Source organism: Zonotrichia leucophrys, chromosome 3, assembly GCF_028769735.1.
Source record: "Zonotrichia leucophrys gambelii isolate GWCS_2022_RI chromosome 3, RI_Zleu_2.0, whole genome shotgun sequence".
In the NCBI taxonomy this organism is placed as follows: Eukaryota; Metazoa; Chordata; class Aves; order Passeriformes; family Passerellidae; genus Zonotrichia; species Zonotrichia leucophrys.
Genome location: NC_088172.1, coordinates 15,993,380 through 16,014,664, shown reverse-complemented (window position 1 = coordinate 16,014,664; position 21,285 = coordinate 15,993,380). Strand labels below are relative to the sequence as shown.

The window sequence follows — 21,285 nt, the reverse complement described above, 5'->3', positions numbered from 1 at the left end:
ATATCTCCTACTAGAAGCTTTAGCTTGAAAAATGCATGGTTCATGTATTTGAAAGCATGCTGTGTCTATGTGTCTCTGTGTTTCTGTGTGTATATACATGTAAATAAAAATACTATCTGGAATAGGCAGGATTAAAGTGAGGCAGGAATAATCTACCAGCGTTATAGTAAGGACTGTAAAAGATTTGTGTTTGGGTATTGGTGCTAATAGTACTATTCAAGAAAGTGGGTGTACAGAAGACAGAATTTCTTACCTACCTGCATGTCACACATAAAAGAGGAAAAGAAGTTATCATTTCCTGGGAAGACGTATGTCTGCTCTATTTTTTTTTTCTTTTTTTTTTTTTTTTTCTCTTTTACAAGCTGTAAATAACAGTTCAGAGTTTAATTGTCTGGGTGCATTTCAGGTTGGATAAGTAGCATTTGAAGATGTGGAGAATGAAAGGTAAAACTTCCCAGTGCCTTACAATAAGTTTTATGTATGAGGGGTGTAGACAATTAAAAATTGAGATTCCAGAGTGATGGTTGGAATGATGCCTTATGAAGAGCTGTAATTCTGATATTGGCATTGGGCTTCTGTGTCCTTAGGGAACTCCATAATTTTATTTAGTGTCCTAGAGGCCAGGTGTCAGGTCACACAACCTCTCTTCCACTGCCCTACTTAGCAACTGGGCTTTGTAAATTAAATTGAGAGATCAACTATTTAACATGGGTTAAGTAGTCCTGTAAGGATAGGATACAATAATGCCTGTTCTCATATGTTTGCTGCAGAAGATAATAATTACAGAGGGTTATAGGGAGATCATAGGTGACGAGGTGAAAGGTGGTGTGTAAGTAAGGGAGAAAAGAACAGAAATAATGTCTTCAATGTAGAAAAGCTGAGCTGCTAAATGTTTACTTTTGTGTGGTTTTCTGTACTTGCTATAGCTTTCAAATCCAGACTGTAATATAGATGCTGCTGTCTTTTGGCATGGGCTCTCAGTGCTGGACAGGCTGGTCATGAGAAGGAGCACTAAAGTATCATTTGGTTGCTATCTTATGCTTATTAACAGGATTTACCATTTTCTTGAACTCTAGATCTCCTACTAGTGAATTTTCAACAACTGCTGGAAGTAGTGCCAGATGGCATTAAATGAGCTTTCCCTGTGGTGGGAAAAGGAATGTAAATCTAGGATGCTCTGATGGTGTGGGACAGTTGAGCTCTGATCATTTTCGTATTACAAAACTGGTGTTATCCAAAAATTGTCTAAAAATCACTACAATTATAAGGATTCCTATCCTTCAGCTAACCAGTGTTTGTTAGCTAGATTATTATTCCTGTGAAGAAGTGGGGAGTTAGCAACTTTATTTTGATGCAGTGGGAAGGGCCATTGCAGTGGGTGAATGAGGCATATGGGCTGCATTAAGGATATATAATGGGCTACATTAAGGATATATAAGCTGATCATTCAAGTGGGAAGGCAATACTTGTGCACAGCATAGGAGCTTGATTCTTAGAACTGTTCTGAAAGATGTGTTAAGGCTTCACTGAGGATTTAATTGTGTGGGCCAAGTAAAAGGCTGCTTCAAGCCTCAAATGGGAATGACTCTGACGGTATCAACAGGGAGATGCTTTGGGAGAAGGGAAATAACATGACTTCCAAATGTGAAACCACATGATATATGAGGGAAAAGTGGGTAGATCTCAATTCAGCTCTTTTTATAGGATCTCACTCAGAAACAGACCTTCAAGCTTTCATTTAGGGAAGTGGATTGGAAACTAGTGAAGTTGTTGCATCTGCAGGTGGTTGTAACAAGTTCCTGTTTGTGAAAATGATAGAAATGTCTGGGATTTTCCTTGACTTATTTTGCTGAGTGAATTGCTTTGCAGCAGGAGGAAGTTCTGCAGTGTGTATTCTGAAAAGACCACGCGTGTCTCCTTACTTCTTCAAAACAATTCTCATAAGGTAGAGGACCTTCTCAGAAGCCTGATCAAGAGCTGGGAGATGTTTGCGAAAAGTCAAAACAAAGCAGATGAAGAGCAGGGTTTGATTTTCTGTGGCTGTGAAGATAACTTGTGTATCTGCTGGAACTTATTTTCATCCCAAGCCTAATTTTGCATATTTGCATGTACCTGGCAAGCAGAGGCTCTGAAAAGAAGTTTATAGTTTAATTCATGGTGGTAACTGAACTGCACGGCTGGTGTCAGAATTTTGCTTGTACAGACTCTTATTTCCTGCTGTGTTCTACCTTTCTTCTGCAGTCTCTGGTGTTGACCTAATAAGTTTGAATCACTTTGGTCTTTAGTGTTGAAATAGAAGTGTGTGTTGACCAAAAGCAATGTGTTAAACTTTTTTGCCTAGGCTCAGTAAAGATGATGTTGCTGGGTCCCATAGGTTAGCCTTAGAAACCTCTGTCTTACTCCTGGGGAATATGTCTGTCTCTGCTTTTTGGGAAAAGTTGGGGGTCAGTGGAGCTACCTTGAGTCCCTAGAGTTCAGTGTGTGTTGACTCAGTGGTTAAAGGACAAGGTTAACTAGGATGTGCATGTTTCAGAAGGTGTTTGTTGTTGAAGTGATCTGGGGAGTGTTCCAAGACTGCTGGCACTTGTGGCCCTCTCCTAGTGGGAGTAGTGCAGATGTACTGCATTGCTCTGCAGTCCAGGTGACACTTGGGCTCTACAGCTGTGGGAGTATCTTCAAGAAAATCGCCAAGTCCCTGTACACACTGGGCCTAATTCTTCACATTTTTAATTCTTTTATGTCATTTTAATTCTTTTATGTCTCACTGTATCTTGTATTGCAGTAATTCTGTGTGTCAGAGAACTGACTTTGTTTAAATGTGACTGCTGAAGATCAGCTGGAATACTGTGTCTCAGTTTTTGTTGTCATAGCTGGTGTGGATTTTAAAGTGTGAACTCCTCTGTTACCCCAATGACTTGCTCTCACACCTGAAATGAAAAACATCCAAGCAAGCAGTTATTTTCTTTAATTCTTTATTGAGTGTTGGATTAGCACTTTTATTGTGTGTAAGGACTCATCATCAGTTTTTGTGTTGAATGGCTGTTTCTGTGGGCTTCTACCATGTCCTTTCCCAAAAGGGTGTTGAGGACACACTTTATTTGTAGGCATGCAGATCTTTGAATAGGAGTAGAAATAAATGTCTGTCATGGATAAGGTGAGATAATGAGAACACTTTTTAGATTAGTTGTTCTTGAGTATATAAGTGGCATTAACTTTTAATTCCCCCTGCCCCATACTGTTTTTAAGGCATGTGTAATACCAAGAGAAGGCTGCCCTAATCAAACTAAGACTTGGCCAATTCTTCAAAATATGTTTGAATCAGGGTAAAAGTTTGAATTCATTTTAAGATCCAAATGTTGAAATATGGGTAGGATCACTTGCATTCTGTGCATTTCAGTTGTTCTGTGAGTGAGTTGTCTTATGATGCAATGCCTAAGGAACAGGGAAGATGAGAGAACAGGAAAATAATTAGGCACTGTAATATTAAACTTTTTATCATGTAAGCAGTGTAACTTGATAAAGATTGACTAGTCCTGAGGGCAGGTATTCTTTGTCTTTTTCAAGAGTAAGCAAGATTCTTCTGTTAAACATGTTTTTTCAAGGTCATGGATGACAAATTCTGAGACAAGTCAGGGCTTTCTGTTGTACTGACTTCCATTGTAGACCTTGATAATGGAGTAGCTTTTTATGAGATGGTCAGAATGGCAGTGACCAGAGAATGGTTTTAATCACTCCTACTTAGTAGTTGAGTATGTTTCATAATAGTTTCATAGTGTTGCTCCCTTAGATTTTGGCAGCTATTGAACATCTTCTAAATGACAACAACAAAAATCTGCAGGTTTGATTGATTTCCTATGTTTTGATTTCATTTATGTCTGATTTCGCAGCCTCACTCTTAAACCCTTTATCTTCTGTGCATGCTTTACATGGGCCACACTAGTGAGGAATTCTCTGAAGTCTCCAAGAAAATGCCCTGTAGGTATGGTCAGTCCATGCTTCTGTGTCTCTGCCATGTGAAGGATCCTCTGAAGTGCTTAAAAGTAGATAATGGCATAACTTTGAAGGGCAAAAAGCATTTCAAAGACTATTTATTTTCCCTTCTTCTTGCTGGACTGAGAAATTGGTAGCCAAAAAAATTTGCAGCTCTTACAGCTCCCATTTTTGAAGAAATAGTAGTGCAGTAGAGGCACACTGCTTTTAGCATTTTCCTACTGCTGCTCAGGGTTCTTGAGACGACTTTGCTCTTCCTGCCCTGCTTACCTTGCCCCAGTGCTGGGTGTCCATGACAAGTTGTTGGCTGCAGGGCTGGCTTCCATAGGAGACCAGGATGTGTTCTGTGCCAGACACAGCCAGCTCCATGGTGGGTCTGCTGCAACACACAGCTGAGCCCATCCACAACGTCTGTGGCACCTCAAGGAAAACAAACCAAAGAAAAAGCAGAAAATACTGAACAGACAGAGGAAGTGGGAAAAAGAAATGGCAGAGAGAACACCAAGGTTAGAGGTGGACCAGGAGGAACAGGATGCACTCCATGGTGCTGGAGCAGATATGCTCTGCAACATCTGGAAGAGCCCCCTGTTCTCAGAAGTCACAGCTGCAGCATTTCCCCGTGCTACTAAAACCTTGCCATGTGCATAGAGTTCACTCAGAAAACAAAGGGATAGACCTTCCTCAGTCAGCTCTGGAATACAGTGTTGCTGAAGGAGCTGGCTCCAGTATTTCTGAGGATGGGGAAAAATTGGGGTTGGAGTGATAACGTTATATCCCTTCCCTTTGCCTTACCTTAGCCTAAAGGTGAGTCCAAACAGTATCAAACAATGGCCTTAAGTTACCATGCCCTGTTCCTTTTTTGGAGCACAAATCAGGATGATAGTAAGAGTGGAAAAACCAGAAGTTCTGTTGTGTGCCTTGGGTAAATACAGGAGCCTCACCAATGAGTAACAAGCCTTGCACCTCCAAGCTTCAACACATGGCATGCAGATTAGAAATAATCTGGCTGGTTTGGAGAGAGGGCTTTCAAAAACTGTGAAAACGAAAAAGCAAGGAGTAAAGCAAGCAGGAAATCAGGGTCTGGGTGTCATTGCAGGAGATCTAAAGAAAAGGATGGGTCATCTGGCACAGGACTGAACCCTGAACTCAGACTGAATGAGAGGATAGAAGAAATCTTCCCAGTAGCCTGGCAGGCAGTGATCTGTGGCGCAGGGTTTGCAGCAGTACTTGTGTTCCTCTGAGTCAGCAGTATCAGCAGGATTGCAGTGTGCAGCCTCACTGGTGAGCTGATATTAGAGTATCCCAACCCATCAGATTCAGCAAGGCTGCTTGATTTTCCTTCTGTCCAAAATTTTGCTTGGATGAGAGGTGGTGGCGTAAATTAAGCTGAATAAACCAGATGTTGGCAATTGCTGGAAGGCAATTGGAATACTTGGCAGAGGCTAGCTTGTCACCTTGCAGGGTATGGTAAGGTCTGCTTTTTCTGGAATCTTGCAAACCATATGCTGGACCCTTAAACTGTTTTTAATGCTTTTTATCTTGCTATTTTGATCCTGTTTTCTTCAGAGCTGGCTGAAAATACTGAAAATCAATACAAAACATGTTTTGTTTGTGCTCATAAAGTCTTCTCTTTAGGTTGTGAAACACATTTACTAAAGCAGTTGAGAGTTGAAGCTCACTGAGGGAGGGAATATAGTATACTATCCATCTGCACTAGCATCACAAGTGATGTTGGACATCAGCCTTGAAATGAATGTAGGTGGAATACTAGAACAGTATTTTCTGGCAAATGGGGCATTCACTGGGCATCAGGGCTTGGTTGTAGGCACAGGAAATGACAGTGCACAATATTACAACTGACTTCTGGACCAGCCAAGTCCAACCACCTTTCTGTGTCTCTTTTCTGCCCAGGATAATGTGATCTCGTGCTTTGTTGTAGATTATATCTGTATCTTAACTTAGTTTAATGAAAGGGATTGGATGCCAAAAGGCCCTGATGTTATGCTAATGTTATGTCTTTATGTAATTTTTACTCTGGCCATCTGAGCAGAGGCAGCATGTCAGTCAGTTGCCTTTCCCAGAGTCTGTTTTTTTCTAGCTATTGATAAAATTCAAATGTGTTACAATGTTTTTTGTAGAGGGGATTTTGTGAGTAGATAGACATGATCATGCTTGAAGACCACCAAACCCTTCCTCTCCCGTGTACTGAGAACTGCAGGTTGCTGACAGGACGTGTCTGCAGCTTGGGTCTGACTTGTGGCAATCATCTCCTTTTGGTTGTAAGCCAATATACAGAATTACCACAGGTAAAAAGCAAATTGGCACAAACTCCTGTGTTGCCATTGGGCCTCAGAGTTCTGACAAAACAGTTGAGCCATATGCTTTGACAATGTTTCTTTACTGACTCAAAGAAGGAATAAAAAAAGAAAACAGCATTCTTTGCTCATTGTTTTTAAGTGTTTAGGAGACTGAGATGAAAACACTGGTAGAGATAGATTGGAGAGTTTGGTGTCCACTTGAGCTAAGATTGTTCTACCATGCACTTAAGGGACCAAAGGATGTGTCTTTTCAAGAAAGTGTCTTGAACTTTTGTCTGTCCTAAGGAGTGATACAAGGCTGTGGCTTGACTGCTGACAGCACAGTGCATCACTTCACGGTGACTCTTGGCTTTGCACGAGAGCAGGTGACACGATGGCAGCAGGTGCTTCCATAGCAGATGGTCAGGGGTTAGCCTGCAGAGCCTGGCAGGCTCCTGGTGCCCCTGGCATGGTTTTGTTATGTATCTTAAATCACTCTGGTACTTTACAGAATGTTCTAAAATGATCCTCCAAGAAGTGAGAGAAAGACAGGACTGCTGGAAGCATGAATAAAAGGCGCTGACTTGTCGCCCCCACTGTTTAAATGTTTAAATGTATGCAGGGTTACCAGTGATGGGGAAGGTGCTCAGAGTGGGCAGTGGTGGGTGATCCTGCCACAGTGCAGGACCGCACTGCGAGGGGCACGTCTCACATGATTGGAGAGATGACCTAGATGCACTTCAGGGGGAGTTCAAACTGCTTTCCACAGGACTCTTCCTTTCACTTCTTGCTTCAGGGAATGTAGGGCTTGTATGAAGGGGGCAAGCCAGCTGGCCTGTTTCCTGCCTCTGAAGGCTGCTGTTTCTCATGATATATATAAAGGTCAAATATAGATTAAAACTTTATCTTATCATTGCATCAGTCCTTTAGCAGCCCTGGAGTTTTCAAATCCAACCTTTTCAAATGGAGACTTGGGTTTGGATTCTGTTGCATGACTGGAATCCAGAGTATGTTTGTTGTGCTTGTAGCTCCTAATCTGATTTTTATAGCTTAATCTAAATGTATTTATAGGAGAATGTACATTCTGCTAAGGGACAGCAAGCCAGAAGCAACTCACAATATTTAGTGTTTTGAAAACACGTACGTTTTATTAGGAGTGATGTTCTGTTGCTGGCAAGTGCAACAATGGTATTTTCATATGTGAGCCTTACCTGCAGCTTTCTGATCTGATCTTTCATTCTATGAAATGACTGTGAAAGACTCTACATTAGAGTTTTTCTGGTTTTGCAAAGTTAATTTCAACTTCAGATTACTTTGGTGGTGGTGAATGGCAAGAGTGTTAACAGGCAGGGTTTGCTATGTTTGTAATAGGTGAGTTTAAAGAGCTGCTTCTTGTTCATCAGAAAGCTGGGAATTGCTTAGACAGTATTATGAGAAACTACCTTTCAAATATCATGCTCCGTGTGATGCTAAAGTGTTAAATTGACACTTCTGGGTGTTCCAGTCTAGAGATCTGACTCTGCACAAAGCTTCTCTGCCTGGATGTGAGCCTGTGTGATGGATTCCAAGCTCCTCACTCATCAGCTTGATAGGAGGCTTCTACTGCCAGTGGAAAATGCATCATCCAGAGGCATTAGTGAATTCAAACTGTTGATAGCAACTTAGTGCTGTCAGTTTTTTTTAAATCCTTGTGTTCAATAGTCTTTACTGCATCTTCTATCTCTCGGGTGGATGTTCCACTGAATTTAACATTTTGGGGTTTTTTGCAACATCAATAAATCTGCAGTATGTGAAAGGCTACCAGATCATGTTGAAGAGTCAAGTCTATTGGACTTTTGAGATTTTAACTCACCTGACAGTGTGGCAGAAGAAAAGGAATATTGTTTAACTGGTGTAGTATAAGGGAATGGACATAAAGGAATTGAGCAGGCTCATATTTTACTTTTATTTTTTGTTTTTCTTAGCAAGGAGAGGGTAAAGCTGTGTCTAACTGTGTCATTTTGTTAAGAAGACAAGGCACGGCATTCCCATACGAGGCTGCCATCTGGTTTTATGAACTCTTCTGCTTTATGGTAGGTACACAGATACAAGACAATGGATTGAAATTATAGCAGCCATGTCAGAAAGCACTTGCTGCTTGGTTGGAGCTGCTTCAATGTGCTTCCAGGAGGTCATACTGTTGCACTGGCTCATGCAGAGGTTTGTATTGCATTTGATTTCTTTTTCCTACAGGTATGTTCATGTTTTCAACAGGGCTGCCTGCATGGTTGCGGGCATATCATTCCTAGTTAAAAATTTCTGGTTGTGTCATTTTCAGGCATCCACTGATGAGAAAACTGGACTCAGAATAATCTTGCTGAGAGAGTAGTGAAAGCATGGACCATGGTCTGGATATTGAGTCAGATGTATCAGCTTCTGAGGCTGCCTAGTCAACTGATCTCTTTCCAGCACAAAGGCTGTAGCTAATTACCATGTCACTGAAGTTGTTTGCACATTGTCTCGTCCCCACCCAATATTTTTTTGTTTTGTTTTGTTAATGTATTCCCGAAATATCAGAGCTAAGTACTGGAGCTGGAACATCAGGCTTCTTGAAATATGTTTTCAGTCTCGTTCAGCTTTTTGTGGATTACAAATTGCTGTTCTGGGCAGAGTTGATAGTGTAGTGATAGTTTCACTTCTAGCAGTTTATTAAAAACAGATGGTTTTCTGCGGAAAGGAGATAATTTGGGGATAGAATTCTTCTCAGACTGCAGCATGGCAACTGAAAGAGCTCAGGTACCATGCCTCAGCTGATTACCATTTTCTGCCAGATGTGTTTAGAGTGTAAGATCAGCCCAGCATGTAAAGGCTGATTAGGATTAGAAATTGCTGTAGTGCAGAGATTACAGTAAATGGCCCAGTCCTGTTGTGGCAAATGTGAAACCCTTGTGTTTCCAGTGTAGCTGTATTCTCTACCTAAAAGCTGCAGTTGATCCTGTTGCTGATATTCCAGTGAGCTCCCAAGTGATAAGAGTTATGAATTGATACAGCCAACAGGTAATGTTAGGGGTTGGTCACTTTCATTGAAAAGATAATCACAGGCCACAGCTGGAATCCTGGCATCAGGCTGTGAATGGGCCTAATGTCAATAGGCAATTGACAATAGTAATTTAAGTAGACTTTATTGACTGTTGCCCTTCTAAGCAATAATCTTGCAAGTCTATAATCCCTTTAAAATTGCTTTGTTGTTTGCAGCAAGAGCCAAGATGCAAGAGAACTGTCACTTTAATGCTTGTATGGATGGAGAGCACAATTCCCTTAGAGGAAATTGAATAAATGCTTTGAAGGCTAGGCAGAAGATTGGCTGGTGGTTCCAGTTTTGTCTCTAAATTAATGTGTATTTTGGTTAAGGCTTCCAGGTTGGAAGTGCTGAAGGAAATGTCTTGTAGAATGAGGTCTGAGATTTACCATGCAGGATAAAAGTTCCTTTGCATGCAAAGTTATTGGTCAAAACCTATTTATAATGTTTTCAGGGTTTTTTCCATGTCTCCTCTTTCCCAAGTCATGTTACAATAGGATGGGAAATAGCATTTCTTCAAGAGAGCCGCTGTTATGTTTTAATCTTATAACCATTGGTTGGTGTCCACCAAATGCAAATTAATTTTTTCATATCTTAAACTGTTAAGAACTATGCAAAAAAGGCACTGCAATAATGATTTGTGACTCAGCTCTTCCTTCCAGTAAATCGATAAAAGACAGAAGTTGCACATTTAGCTCCAGAGTTACTTGGTGTTTCATATCAGCTTAAGCAGAAATGCTTAATTCTTGTATTTGAGCAGGAAAATGCATGTTTCTGTTGAGCTAGTTTTGGAGCAGAATTTGTGTGGAAAGAGGGTTGGAAGTGGGTTCTGTGGGTGAGAGGAAAAGATCATTAAAGCTGTGATTCCTCATCTTTCCTCTACTTTGCTGAACTTGTGTTATTGCCTGAGACAGATTCTTTGATATTCAAAGTGAGTGAATTCTGTACAAATGAGGTTCAAGACTGAGCTTCTTATGACTTTAGACAGGGAGAAAATTCCATGCTTGATAACTAATACTTATCCTGTGGTGAAGATGCTTTAAAAAGCTGTGGTAGCTGTACTGGGGAAGAAAGCAGGCAGAATTATTGGACCATGGGGCCTTTCCCGCTTTATTTGGTGTTCTGGCTTTGTGTGGGGAGGGCTAAAAATGTGCTTTCCATAGTATGTTTCTACTAGAATGCTTGTGTAGCCTATCTTCTGTTATTCCAGGTATGCAATTCCTGAGTAAAGATGAAACTTTTCTTCTTCTGACTGGTTGCATCACAGGTGTCAGCAAGGTCTCAGACTTTGTTCATAAAACAAGTATCTATTTTATATTAACAAATATATTAATATCTATAACCTATATTAATCACTAATTAATTTGCAGTCCTAAAGACTATACTTTAAACCTCAATGAGTGCTCCTTACCACTTCTTTGAAGTATTGAAGTTGAAGTGTTGAAGTATTTGTCCTTTGTGTTGAAGTTGTGTTCTAAGTATTTGTCCTCACTAGAGTCTGAGCTGCAGTTCAGCTGACCTGAATGTCAGTTCTACTACTCTCCTTGAGAGAACTCCAGTGTGAACATTAAATGTAGTGCGCACTGTTCTGCCCAGTGCACAGAGGCAGTGGAGCTCTAAGTTCTGGGAACTTTTACGTAAAAAATATTCATAGGTCATGAAACTTGAAGGAATTGCTTAAAGCAAGATTTATTTTTTTTTTAACACAGTGTAATCACACTTTCCCCCATTATTAGAGAGACAGCTTATTCCCCCTTTATTAGAGAGAGAGCTGCTGTAGTTGCACCCTTTTAGATCCAGTAGAAGACCATCTGATGGTTGGCTTTTATTTCCTGTTTCCAAGAGAGCTAAACCTGAACCTCTCAGGAGGAAAATCCATACATGTAAATAATTAAGTGCAGCATAACTGATGTAATGCCTCTAATGAGCTAGGGTGATTTTTGCAGATGACTTAAGCCAAATATCTTGAATAATATGTTGGTTAAAGAGGGGTGCAAACCATATGGAAGTATGTTGGAATAAAATCCAGCAGTGTGTATGGGCAGTAGATTTTCCACTTTGTTTCAAAAGAGGTATTTGATAACATAGGAGGTGATGCACTGTTGTACTTAAAAAGGAGCAGCGAGGTAATAAGATGATTCTAAGGTTAATTAAAATCTCAGGTTATGAAATTGGAGGATACTTCAAGAGAAATTTGCTAGTACTCAGTGATTCACCCTGTCTCTCTGCAGACCCTTCATGTGATTGATAGATTCTGCAAAACACTTAATATTTTGGGTAGTACGATATGCCTGTGAGTAGGCAGAGAGGAAGAAAGAGTATATAAAAGCTTGGTTGGTGTGGGGTGCCGTTGTGTGGTTCGAAGACTGGTTGTTGTGACTCTCAAACTTCAGGATCTGCTGCAAGTATTTGTCCTCACGAGAGTCTGAGGTTTATTTTGGAAGTAGGATTTATTTGAAGTAAGGCTGGAGAGAGGAAGGTAGCACCCCTTAGAGCTACAGCTGCATTGTTGGGAGTGTAAGATACTTGGAGAGCACATGCTCAGTGGAAGATTATGTTTAGGTGTGTTGAGTTGGCACAGGCATGGGAGTTTGAAGGCAATATCTGCAAGATGCTGGACTTTGGTAAAAGGTTGACTTGCTGGCATCAAGGTGAGATACAGCAACCCAACTTGAGGCAGACTTTTGGGGAGGAAAGAGGAGACAGCATGCACTGCTGTTGGGGTCATTGTTACAAGCCAGACCAAGATGTGTGTTTCTGTGGACAGGGCACGCTGGAAGTGAAAAGAATAAACGATAAATGATAACCTCAGAAACAAATTCAAACTCTTTTCTATGGAATTGCCTGATAGTCAAAGACAACAACATTCAAATTAGCTGATGTTCTTATGAGCAATTGTTGTGGAAGCAGAAACTGGTAACTTTGTTCTGCTTTCTGATATGGTTTTGTGGTCAGGTTTCTGCAGACGGGGAAGTTCAGCTCTTGCCTTGCTTAGCACTGTGCTCCAGTAGCTTCCTAATACAGTTCTGTCTTGCAGGGGAGGGACTCTGCTCCTGCTTGCCTACTTAACTTTCTTAGTTGATGCTTGAAAACTCTTACTCTGAGCTGCTTCTTTCTGTTCTTGACTAGCTTGGATTTGGAACAATCCTGCATTTCCTTTTCAGTAGGTTCAAGGCATTATTTAAATACTTATAAGTGAGAAAAAAAACTCCTGAAGTCTATCGTAGCATTTGAGTAGTAGCGAGGAGGGTCTGTAAGGGGGTTACTGCTGGAGAGATTTGGCAAAGTTTAGGAACTGAGTGTATGACACAGCTCAGATGCTGAGGCAGCTTGTGTGTTAATTCAGTCTGGAGTGACAGCTGCTCTTAAGTTGGCACTGATATTTCTCTGAACAGAGAGGTCTTGTGCTCGGCTGCTGTTTCTCTGCATACTGAAATGTAAATTGTGAATAATTAATCATGAACTGGGAAATCCCAGGTCTTTATTAGAGAATCTGGGGGGGAGGGGACAGGGCAGGAGGGCCAAAACAAAACAGGAAAAAAGCCCTGCCCAGATCCAGAATATCATCTGGAAAGATAAAGGACTAGGAGTTTCTTTAAAGTATGGTATAATCTCTCTCATTAAAGAAAGAACTAGATACTAGTTTTTTCATAAAAAGAACTAGAAACTAGTTTTTAATGAAATTGAAAGAATCTGTAATTCTGAAACCTTTGAAACGTTCTTACTGTTCCCTTTTTTTGCCTTATGAGCTTAACAAACACTAAAGCTAGTCCCATCCTTTAGTGGGCTCTGAACCCTCCACCATTCTTCCTCTCTTTGGCAGGTTTTTCTTTTTGTTAATGGAGGTGTGAATTAGGAAAGAGAAGCAAACCTAGAGTATTATTAAGTTGCAGTTGTCTTAAGTCAGGGTGAAAAAATTGGCCTGTCCAAGAGCTTAAAGACTGCAGTTTAGATTTAAGTTACGGTGTCAGAGAATTGATAACCATTTATTTCTTCTACTGCATTGATTTTCCATCAATTTTCCATCTCAAAGCTTAACTAAAAAGGTATATTGAAGTAAAATTATATTTTTAAAAGTATCTTTAGTTGGAGAAGTCTTTAAAATAGCAGCTACGAAAATGGGGAGAGAGGAAGTAGGAGAAAGCACATATTGTGATTTGGCAATTGTGATTTCGTCCCACAGTAAACAAATGGATTCAAATAAAGCATATATAGAACTTCATTCTCCAGTTACTTCACTTCTGTGAAATCTGTGGTAGAAGCACTTGCTGCTGCTGCAGTGCAGTTCTGATCTCTGACTGTGCTTGTAATTTGTATTTGAGCTCAGTGGGTTTGGGGATTAGCTGTCAGTGTACTGGATGCCTGCAGTAGCAGAAACTTCTTCAGGAAGGTACCTTTAATTCTTGTTTGCCCTACTTGTGTGTGCCCCAAATGGAAACAACTTTGCAAGATTGCTCATATGGTTTCTGTTGGGTTGTTCTTCATCTGTTTCTTCTTAAAATTACCTATTTTGTATTAGCAAATGTACCTGTGACTTCCTTGGAAGACTAATCTTTATGGTCACTTGTCCACCCAGCAAATGTCTGAATTTGTATATTTTGAAAATGTGGTTTCTAGATTTTTTTTCCTGCATATGATTTATTTTTCCTTGTATCTGTTCTTCCTTACCACATTAAAGTAAAATTATTTTTTCCAACTCTTATTTTAAAATTTAGCTTAGCCACCAAACCCTGCTGCTCAGTTTTGTAAAGTTAGCTGTGCTGGTGCTTCATTCCAGATGCTGATGGTTGCTGGTTAAGCTGAGACTCTGTGATACTGGGAAAAGAAACTCAGGAAATTTGAATACCTTATCTTTGTGGTGTGACTAAATAGGAAACAGCTCTGCAAGAATTATTCCCCCACCCCCAATCTCCTTTTTCTGGCCTCAGATGACAAGCGACATCTTCATGCATGGTTTAATTCTTTTCTGTGCACTGAAAGTAGTAGACTTAATTTTAATCATGCCTCTCTATTTTGCACACTATAATTACTCATGTCCTAAAACATTCAGAGCTTCAGACTGAGATGCTGTACCCTCCAGCAGTTTGGAGAGGAGATAGAAATGACTGAGTGACTTCAGAAGCAGTGCTGGGGCATCATGTAGCAGTGCCTTGTTGTCTCCATCGCCAGCATCTCTGTGGATGGACTGCTCTGGGGTTTCATTGTCCAAAGTGCACCAATACACAATTTATAGCATCGCTCTTTCACAGAAATCTACATCCTGAAGCCCAAGACTGAAAGCTGACAAATTTGATGCATTTCCTTGTATGAATAAGACAAATGCTGTCACCTGCAGTAAAATCTTGGAGCGGGGTAAACAGTGAGTAAGCCACTTGTGACTTGCTTCTAGGCTTTTACAAACCACTCTCTCCTATAATGCATTAATCAGCAGTACAGAATAAAATATCATTGGTCTGTTTGTACCACAAGATCAAGGAGAATTCTTGGAGCTTTGTGATCCTGAACTGCTGTCATTCAATAGCGTGGCTTTGCCATTATAATACTTTGTCTGCAGAGCTGCCTCCTTCAAGGGTAGTATTACTGAGGTTATAGAAGTAAACACATTTCAGAAGGTGTTCTGCGAAAAACTTCCATCTTCTATTACCAAGACAACAAAATGCCATGACAACATACATTTTCAATTCAAGCTTGGCAAATGGATCACATAATTTTTGTCTCCTGTATCATCCCAGAAAATCATTCCCCTGGCCTGAAGCTGAGGACAACTTGCAGCTTTTATGCCCATACAATAGACAATTTCGTACGCAGGCAAGCACTATGGTTTTCCCAAGCTTGTGACTCTGAGCTAGAGATCTCTTGGATCTTAAATAAATGAAGTCTTTGTAATAGAAGGTAAAAAACCCATAAAGATTACATGCCAGGAATTTTAAAAAGACACAAACCAACCAAACAACCAACTAACCAAAACCTGAACTTTTGAATGCTTCTGGTACAGCAGTGTGGATTTCTGTACACACCAGGTAGGTCTCAGTCCCTGATGTGACTCATTGATCTATTTAGACAGATTTGTCCTCTGGAATTTTCCTATCCTGAAAAGGCAGAATCAGTAGTTGAATTCTGAGCCTTGACTTTCCATTCTTAGCAACATTTCTGCTCTCCATTGTTTGGATTATGTAGGGAAGAGAAAGGAAGTTTGCCAAGTGGTGACCCTACTGCCCAAGTGAATTGGAATCCTGTAGACTCACATAGTTTAGGTGTGCAAGGAGCAGTCACAAAATATCCTGTCTGGTTTTGAGGTAGAATATCTGTCATGACTGAATGACTTCAACAACTGGATGAAAATTTCTACTCTGGAGATAAGGAAGAAATCATTAACAATGATTCCTCTGAGGGAAAGTAGAAGATGAGTATTTTTATTTCCGATAATGCTTAGTCTAGTAGTTAAACTTGTAAATTTTTTTTGCTTAAGTCTTCCAATTTTAAGCCTCAGCCCTACAGTTAGATCTGTGTTTTGTACTCTTTGTCTTGCATTAAGTTGTCTTCTTGAGTTTTGCTGGGGCTGTGTGTGGCATCACAAACGTTTTGGGCATGCAGTTGCAGTGTGCAGTTTCCATCTGTGTCTCAAAAATAGGTGATAGCTTGTAGAAGGTAATTGCTGGCTGCCAAACTGGAGTCAGTAGGTAACAGGGGATGTAGTGAATCACAGATCCTGAGGGATATAGAGGATAGTGGAAAGCTTGCTGCCCCATTGTTTATGATTTAACTGCTCAACATAATTTCTTGCACTCTTCTGTGCAAGTTTACTTATTCTAAATGTGAGGTGCAGTTGCTTCAGTAGAAACTAATGTCATTCCTTGTGTTCTTTCTTGCTGTTGAGGAGGTCTTAATGAGTGCCTGAATGCACTTCTTCTGCTTCCTGGGTCTGTAGAAGCTCTAGGAGGTGTGCTGGAGCTTGCTGATTAAAACAATCTCTGGGATGACAGAGTATCTGTTTCCGGTGATGCCTCTTTTTGCTGACTGGGTTCAGTGTGCTGGGCATGTTACCTGTAGTTGAAGAATTCAATAGTACTTACTTCTCTAACTCAGAAGTAATGAACAATGACAATTAACTTAAAAACCTGCAGGCAGTGAAGTCACATGATGTTGTGCACCCTAACTTCATCTGGGGTAAAGATGGAGCAATGTTTGGTCATAGCTTGGGACAGAATTTTTGGAAAACTGTTGTTTTTGGATGAAAGAGCTAGACCACTGCTGCTATCAGCATGTACTGATATAATCTCAGTTTGGAGTTTTTGTTGTTGTTACTGTTTTGGTTTCTTTTTTTTGAATGTGGAATGTAAGCACTGAACTTGCTGTTTGCCACAACCACGGCCTGCAGCCTGGTGGTCTGAGAACTTTGCCATGCTGCAGACTTTTTATCATACTTGTAGCACCTAACACCTTCCTTTTGTCTCTCCTACAGACTTGATCCAAGCAACTAATGAAACAAACGTGAATATCCCTCAGATGGCTGATACGCTTTTTGAGCGAGCGACGAATAGCAGCTGGGTGGTCGTGTTCAAAGCCTTAGTCACCACACATCATCTCATGGTCCATGGCAATGAGGTAAGTGTGAGCAGCTCTCTCAAGGCCACGTTGGCGCTGAACACACTCCAAGCCAAAAGTGTTAGTAGTGCAGAGGCATCTTGTCTGAACCAGAAAGGACCTGGGAACAAAGGGCAAGAATGATTCTTGATGAAGAGAAAACTTACTGTTAGCAGCAGAGTTGGACTGTGTATCTGTCTTTCCATTTACAAAACCATAACATAAGACCAAGATGCAGCCTGTGCCAGGATGCTGACAGTTTATGTGTTGAATCTGAAAACAGCTACACAGGATTAAATACTACCTGGGATTTTTTGACTAAGGTCAAATGTGATGTTTTGGCATGTGTAGACTGCCATCCAAATAGTTGCCTTCTCTGCATGAGTGTTAAAATCTTCCTAGAGGTGTAAATTTAGCTTGATAGCCTTTTAGATCAAGTTATCCTTATCCTTGCTTTTTTTTGACCTGTATAGACAGGTATGTCTGCATAAAAAGAGACAGCACATTTAAAGAACCTCAGTATGACTGTAAAACAATTCCTCCCTGGCTGTATATAAAGTGTTTTCATGCAATGAACTTCTCACAGTGTAAATTCTTACTCCTATTTTTCCATTCCAAGTTTTGGTCAATGTTCTCATCTGATTTCTCTAACTGTTTCAGGCTGTTAGTCCCTGTGTTTGATGAGGGGCTTTACTTGTTATTAAAACAGGCCCTCAGCTTGGCTGAAACTGAGGGCTTCTGCATTGAAAAGTCTGGGACTAGCCTGGATATGTGCTTTGTTAGCAGATAAATCTTAAGCTCCCTCAGATCCCTGAGAATTTAACATTTTTTATTGCTCCTTTCACAATATATTTTATGTTTTGCACATAAGCTATTTTTTATATATACCGTAGAATATTTACTAGAGATTCTGAGTAAAAGTCATTAATCTGAATGAACAAAACATTTTGGGGTAGGTGTTGCAGGCTAAGACAAAAATCAGTGGTTTCATGTTGTATGCTGAAAGTAGACTTGGTAATCTTGCTGCTAGAAGGTACAAAGCCTTCTAGCCTTTGATAAGAAAAATTACTTTGTGTTTCAGAGATTTATTCAGTACCTGGCATCTAGAAACACATTGTTCAATCTCAGCAATTTTCTGGACAAAAGTGGATCTCACGGTAAGCCAACTTATGTGTATAATCTTAAAAAGATTTTAAATAAGATACTATTGTTAATTTGCTCCTAAATTCATAAGATATAAATAAGATAAAAATGCACTACTGAAGCCTTTTTATAAGTACTTAATAAATACAAGAGCACAAATGAACTGCTGAACAACTTCAGAAAAATTTTTCTCATTTCCTGCAATATTTTCACTCAAAAGGTGAAACTGTACCAATCCTTAAAGTGCTGGTTGAAATCTGGGCTGGGTCAGCTATCTCCTTAACTCTTATGGGTGTTAAAAGTTGAAATTGATAACTTTTCATTTAGTTTTTTGGATTTTACTCAGTCTTAAATAGTAATTTGGTGGCTTGGGGACTCTGCTTTTTAGGCATGATCTATAACTTCTTAATGGTAGGGCTGTTGGCACCAAAAGAACTGGTTGGTTTTGATTTTATTTGAGTAATAAATTCAGAAAGTCTAGGCAGAAATTAAAGACTTTTCTCCTCTGAATATTACAAAGCCTGCTTTTCTACTTTTCCCTCTGGAATTATTAGAGAATTTTCCTGTGCCCCCAATTAACAGAAGAAAAGCTTGTTTGATGGTAGAAAAAAAAGGAGGAAAAATAGAATTCTTCAACTGTCAGAGAATACTTGTAAATTGTATGCAGACTACAGACATGCTACAATAATGGGCAAATTCAAAGCAATGCCACATTATTTCATCTCTTGATGTAGACATGGGACACAAAAAACTTTAGATTACCACTTTTAGATGTGGTAACAGAAGGAACAAAGCTAAACAAATACTGAGTGTGTTCATCTAAGCTAAACATGATATATGTGTCTATATATATGCTCAAAGACACTGGTGTTTGCCAACAATTATTTTGTTAAATGCATTTGTGTTCTTCACTACTTTCTTTAAACTTAGATTGCCATTTCATAGATAATGCACAGTGTATCATAGATAATGAGGCATCACATTTTGTAGTGTTATGCTTGAATTGGCAGGGATACTTAATGATGAAAGATATTAACGGAAAATATGATCAGTGATTGAATTGAGGGGTGTGGATTGTTAGAAAGGTAGCAGAAAGGGGCTTAAATTGAAGAGGAAGATGAGTTGCCTTCTGCACACATTTCTGTGGCTTAGAGGAAGAAACTCTGGAGGACAGGCTGTAATACTAACTGCTCAGGTGTCATAGGCTTGAAAGTCACTGAAGTTTGAGATGCCTTGTACAGTATTTTGTGCCTTGAGTGTTTCTGGTGTAACAGTTCAAGGAAGGCAGTAATCTCTGGGGATGTCATCATGATTTCTTTGTTCTGGTAAACCAAGTCAGGGGGATTTTGAAGGTCCCTGTAAGAGTCAGAGTGGCTAACATACATGAAACATCAGAGTGTTTAAGTTGAACTTGAGCTTTGTCCTGGAAGTCATGTACCAAGTTCAAGTTCAGTAAAAACTTTTTTTAAATTGGTATTTTCCCCCTGTTAAGAGAAGGGTAACTTTTTGGCCACCAAGTAATGTTACCCCATAACTATGTGGGGGCCTGTAGCAGGTTTCCCCTGGAACCATGCCACTGGTGCATTGTATGAATCTGTTGGAAACAGAGGACAGTGGTAGATTGTTTTGGTGCGCCACTACTGATTTTTCTTCAGAAGCTGAAAGATGTCTTGTAATGGCTGTTCTGTACGTGAAATTGCACAGTGTAACAGAAATCATAGAATCTTGTGGTCTGTTGGCTGTATCTTATAATTTACTAAAGAATTTCTGACAAGCATGAAAATTAAATAATAAAATGTGAAACTTTTTTTTTTTGCAGGTTATGACATGTCCACCTTTATTAGGCGTTATAGTAGATACTTGAATGAAAAAGCATTTTCCTACAGACAAATGGCATTTGACTTTGCAAGAGTGAAGAAAGGGTAAGCAAAGTTCAGATATGTAAATTAATAAGGTTGTCTGACCCATGAAATTCTTAATTGTGGCATTGCGCTTAGTTTTAGTTTCTCAGTTACTTTGTTGTTACATGATTTGTGTAGCTACAATGAAAAACCTTATTTTTAAAGTACTTGTAATTGGTTAAAAATTGCCCAAAGAAGAGAGGGTATTTGTCTTACTCTGGGTAGTAAGACAAATATTGAAGAACAAAGTAAGGTGCCTTGCAAAACTGGGAGGATTTCATGCTAGGTTTAAATCTTACCCTAATTAAACTTTGCTGCAGTGAGACTGAGTTTAGGATTTGGAGAAGGAGACACTCTAACTCTAAACTACATTTAGGATGTTTCATTACTCTCCAGACACTTTCCCTAAGAGATATGGCTGATTGCAAACAAAGCCTGAAGTGAACACCTGAAGTTATTAGCAGGCAACAGAGCAAGCGGTTATAAACTGAACAGAATAAACCTGTAAACTGCTGGCTTTATTTCCCACAAGAACTGTGTTAAAAATAAATAATATTGACCCAGCCCAGAGTAGTGTGTTGGTATTTATGAGGACATTTTTCTGGTCTCTGACTGCTCTAACTGGGACATTAAGAGCTCTAGATGCTCTCTTGAAGCACTGTTGACGCAGCAAGTGGCTTAACACCCCCTGAAGGTGCAGCTTGATGGAGGGCATGCTAAAGATGCTCCTGCTAATCATGAATTGCATACAGGATCCTTCTGGCAGTTCTGGTGTGTTCTGCAGCTTGGAATTCTGACCTGTTAATGCAGGCATCACCACCAGGCTGTTCTCTCCTGCTTCTCAAACAGCCAGGAAGTCTGGGGTCCACCACAGCAGCTTTGCTGTTAGCTGGAAGCCATTCCCTTAGTGGCGACCATACAAGTTGGCTCTTGAACATTTGATGTTAAATAAAGTTAAGTTTGGGCTGCTGGGGATCCTACTGTTCCTGCCTTGCTCTAAATTCCTGGAAAGGCTTTCCATGCCTGTTATTTCTGGTGCTTACAACAAGGTGCTGCTTCAGAATATAGCATAAAATAAGTAAGAATAGTGGTATGCATTTCCAGTCTGCATATATATACTCCTCTCTGCAGCAGAACAGGGCAATGCATAATGATGTTTGTGCAGATTTGTCATAATCAGAGATAAAAATGACAATGCTTGATGACCGCCATAAGACTATGGATGACACTTAAGGAATGCTGCTCATCCATGGACATGTCAGCAATGAGCTGTCATTAGTTATTCATAACAAACTTGGTGCACAAAGTATAC

At 40.0% G+C, this 21,285-nt stretch overlaps 1 protein-coding gene across 8 annotated transcripts in view; it reads left to right on the top strand.

The window, feature by feature from the left end:
• The window catches only part of SNAP91 (synaptosome associated protein 91), a 63,533-nt gene that overhangs the window by 2,423 nt on the left and 39,825 nt on the right, over positions 1-21,285 (top strand). For all 8 annotated transcript variants that reach the window (XM_064707480.1, XM_064707475.1, XM_064707477.1 and 5 more), the window contains exons 3-5: positions 16,808-16,950; positions 18,011-18,086; positions 19,892-19,994. In XM_064707480.1, coding sequence (XP_064563550.1) covers positions 16,808-16,950; positions 18,011-18,086; positions 19,892-19,994 — 322 coding nt within the window. The remainder of the gene's footprint in view (positions 1-16,807; positions 16,951-18,010; positions 18,087-19,891; positions 19,995-21,285) is intronic.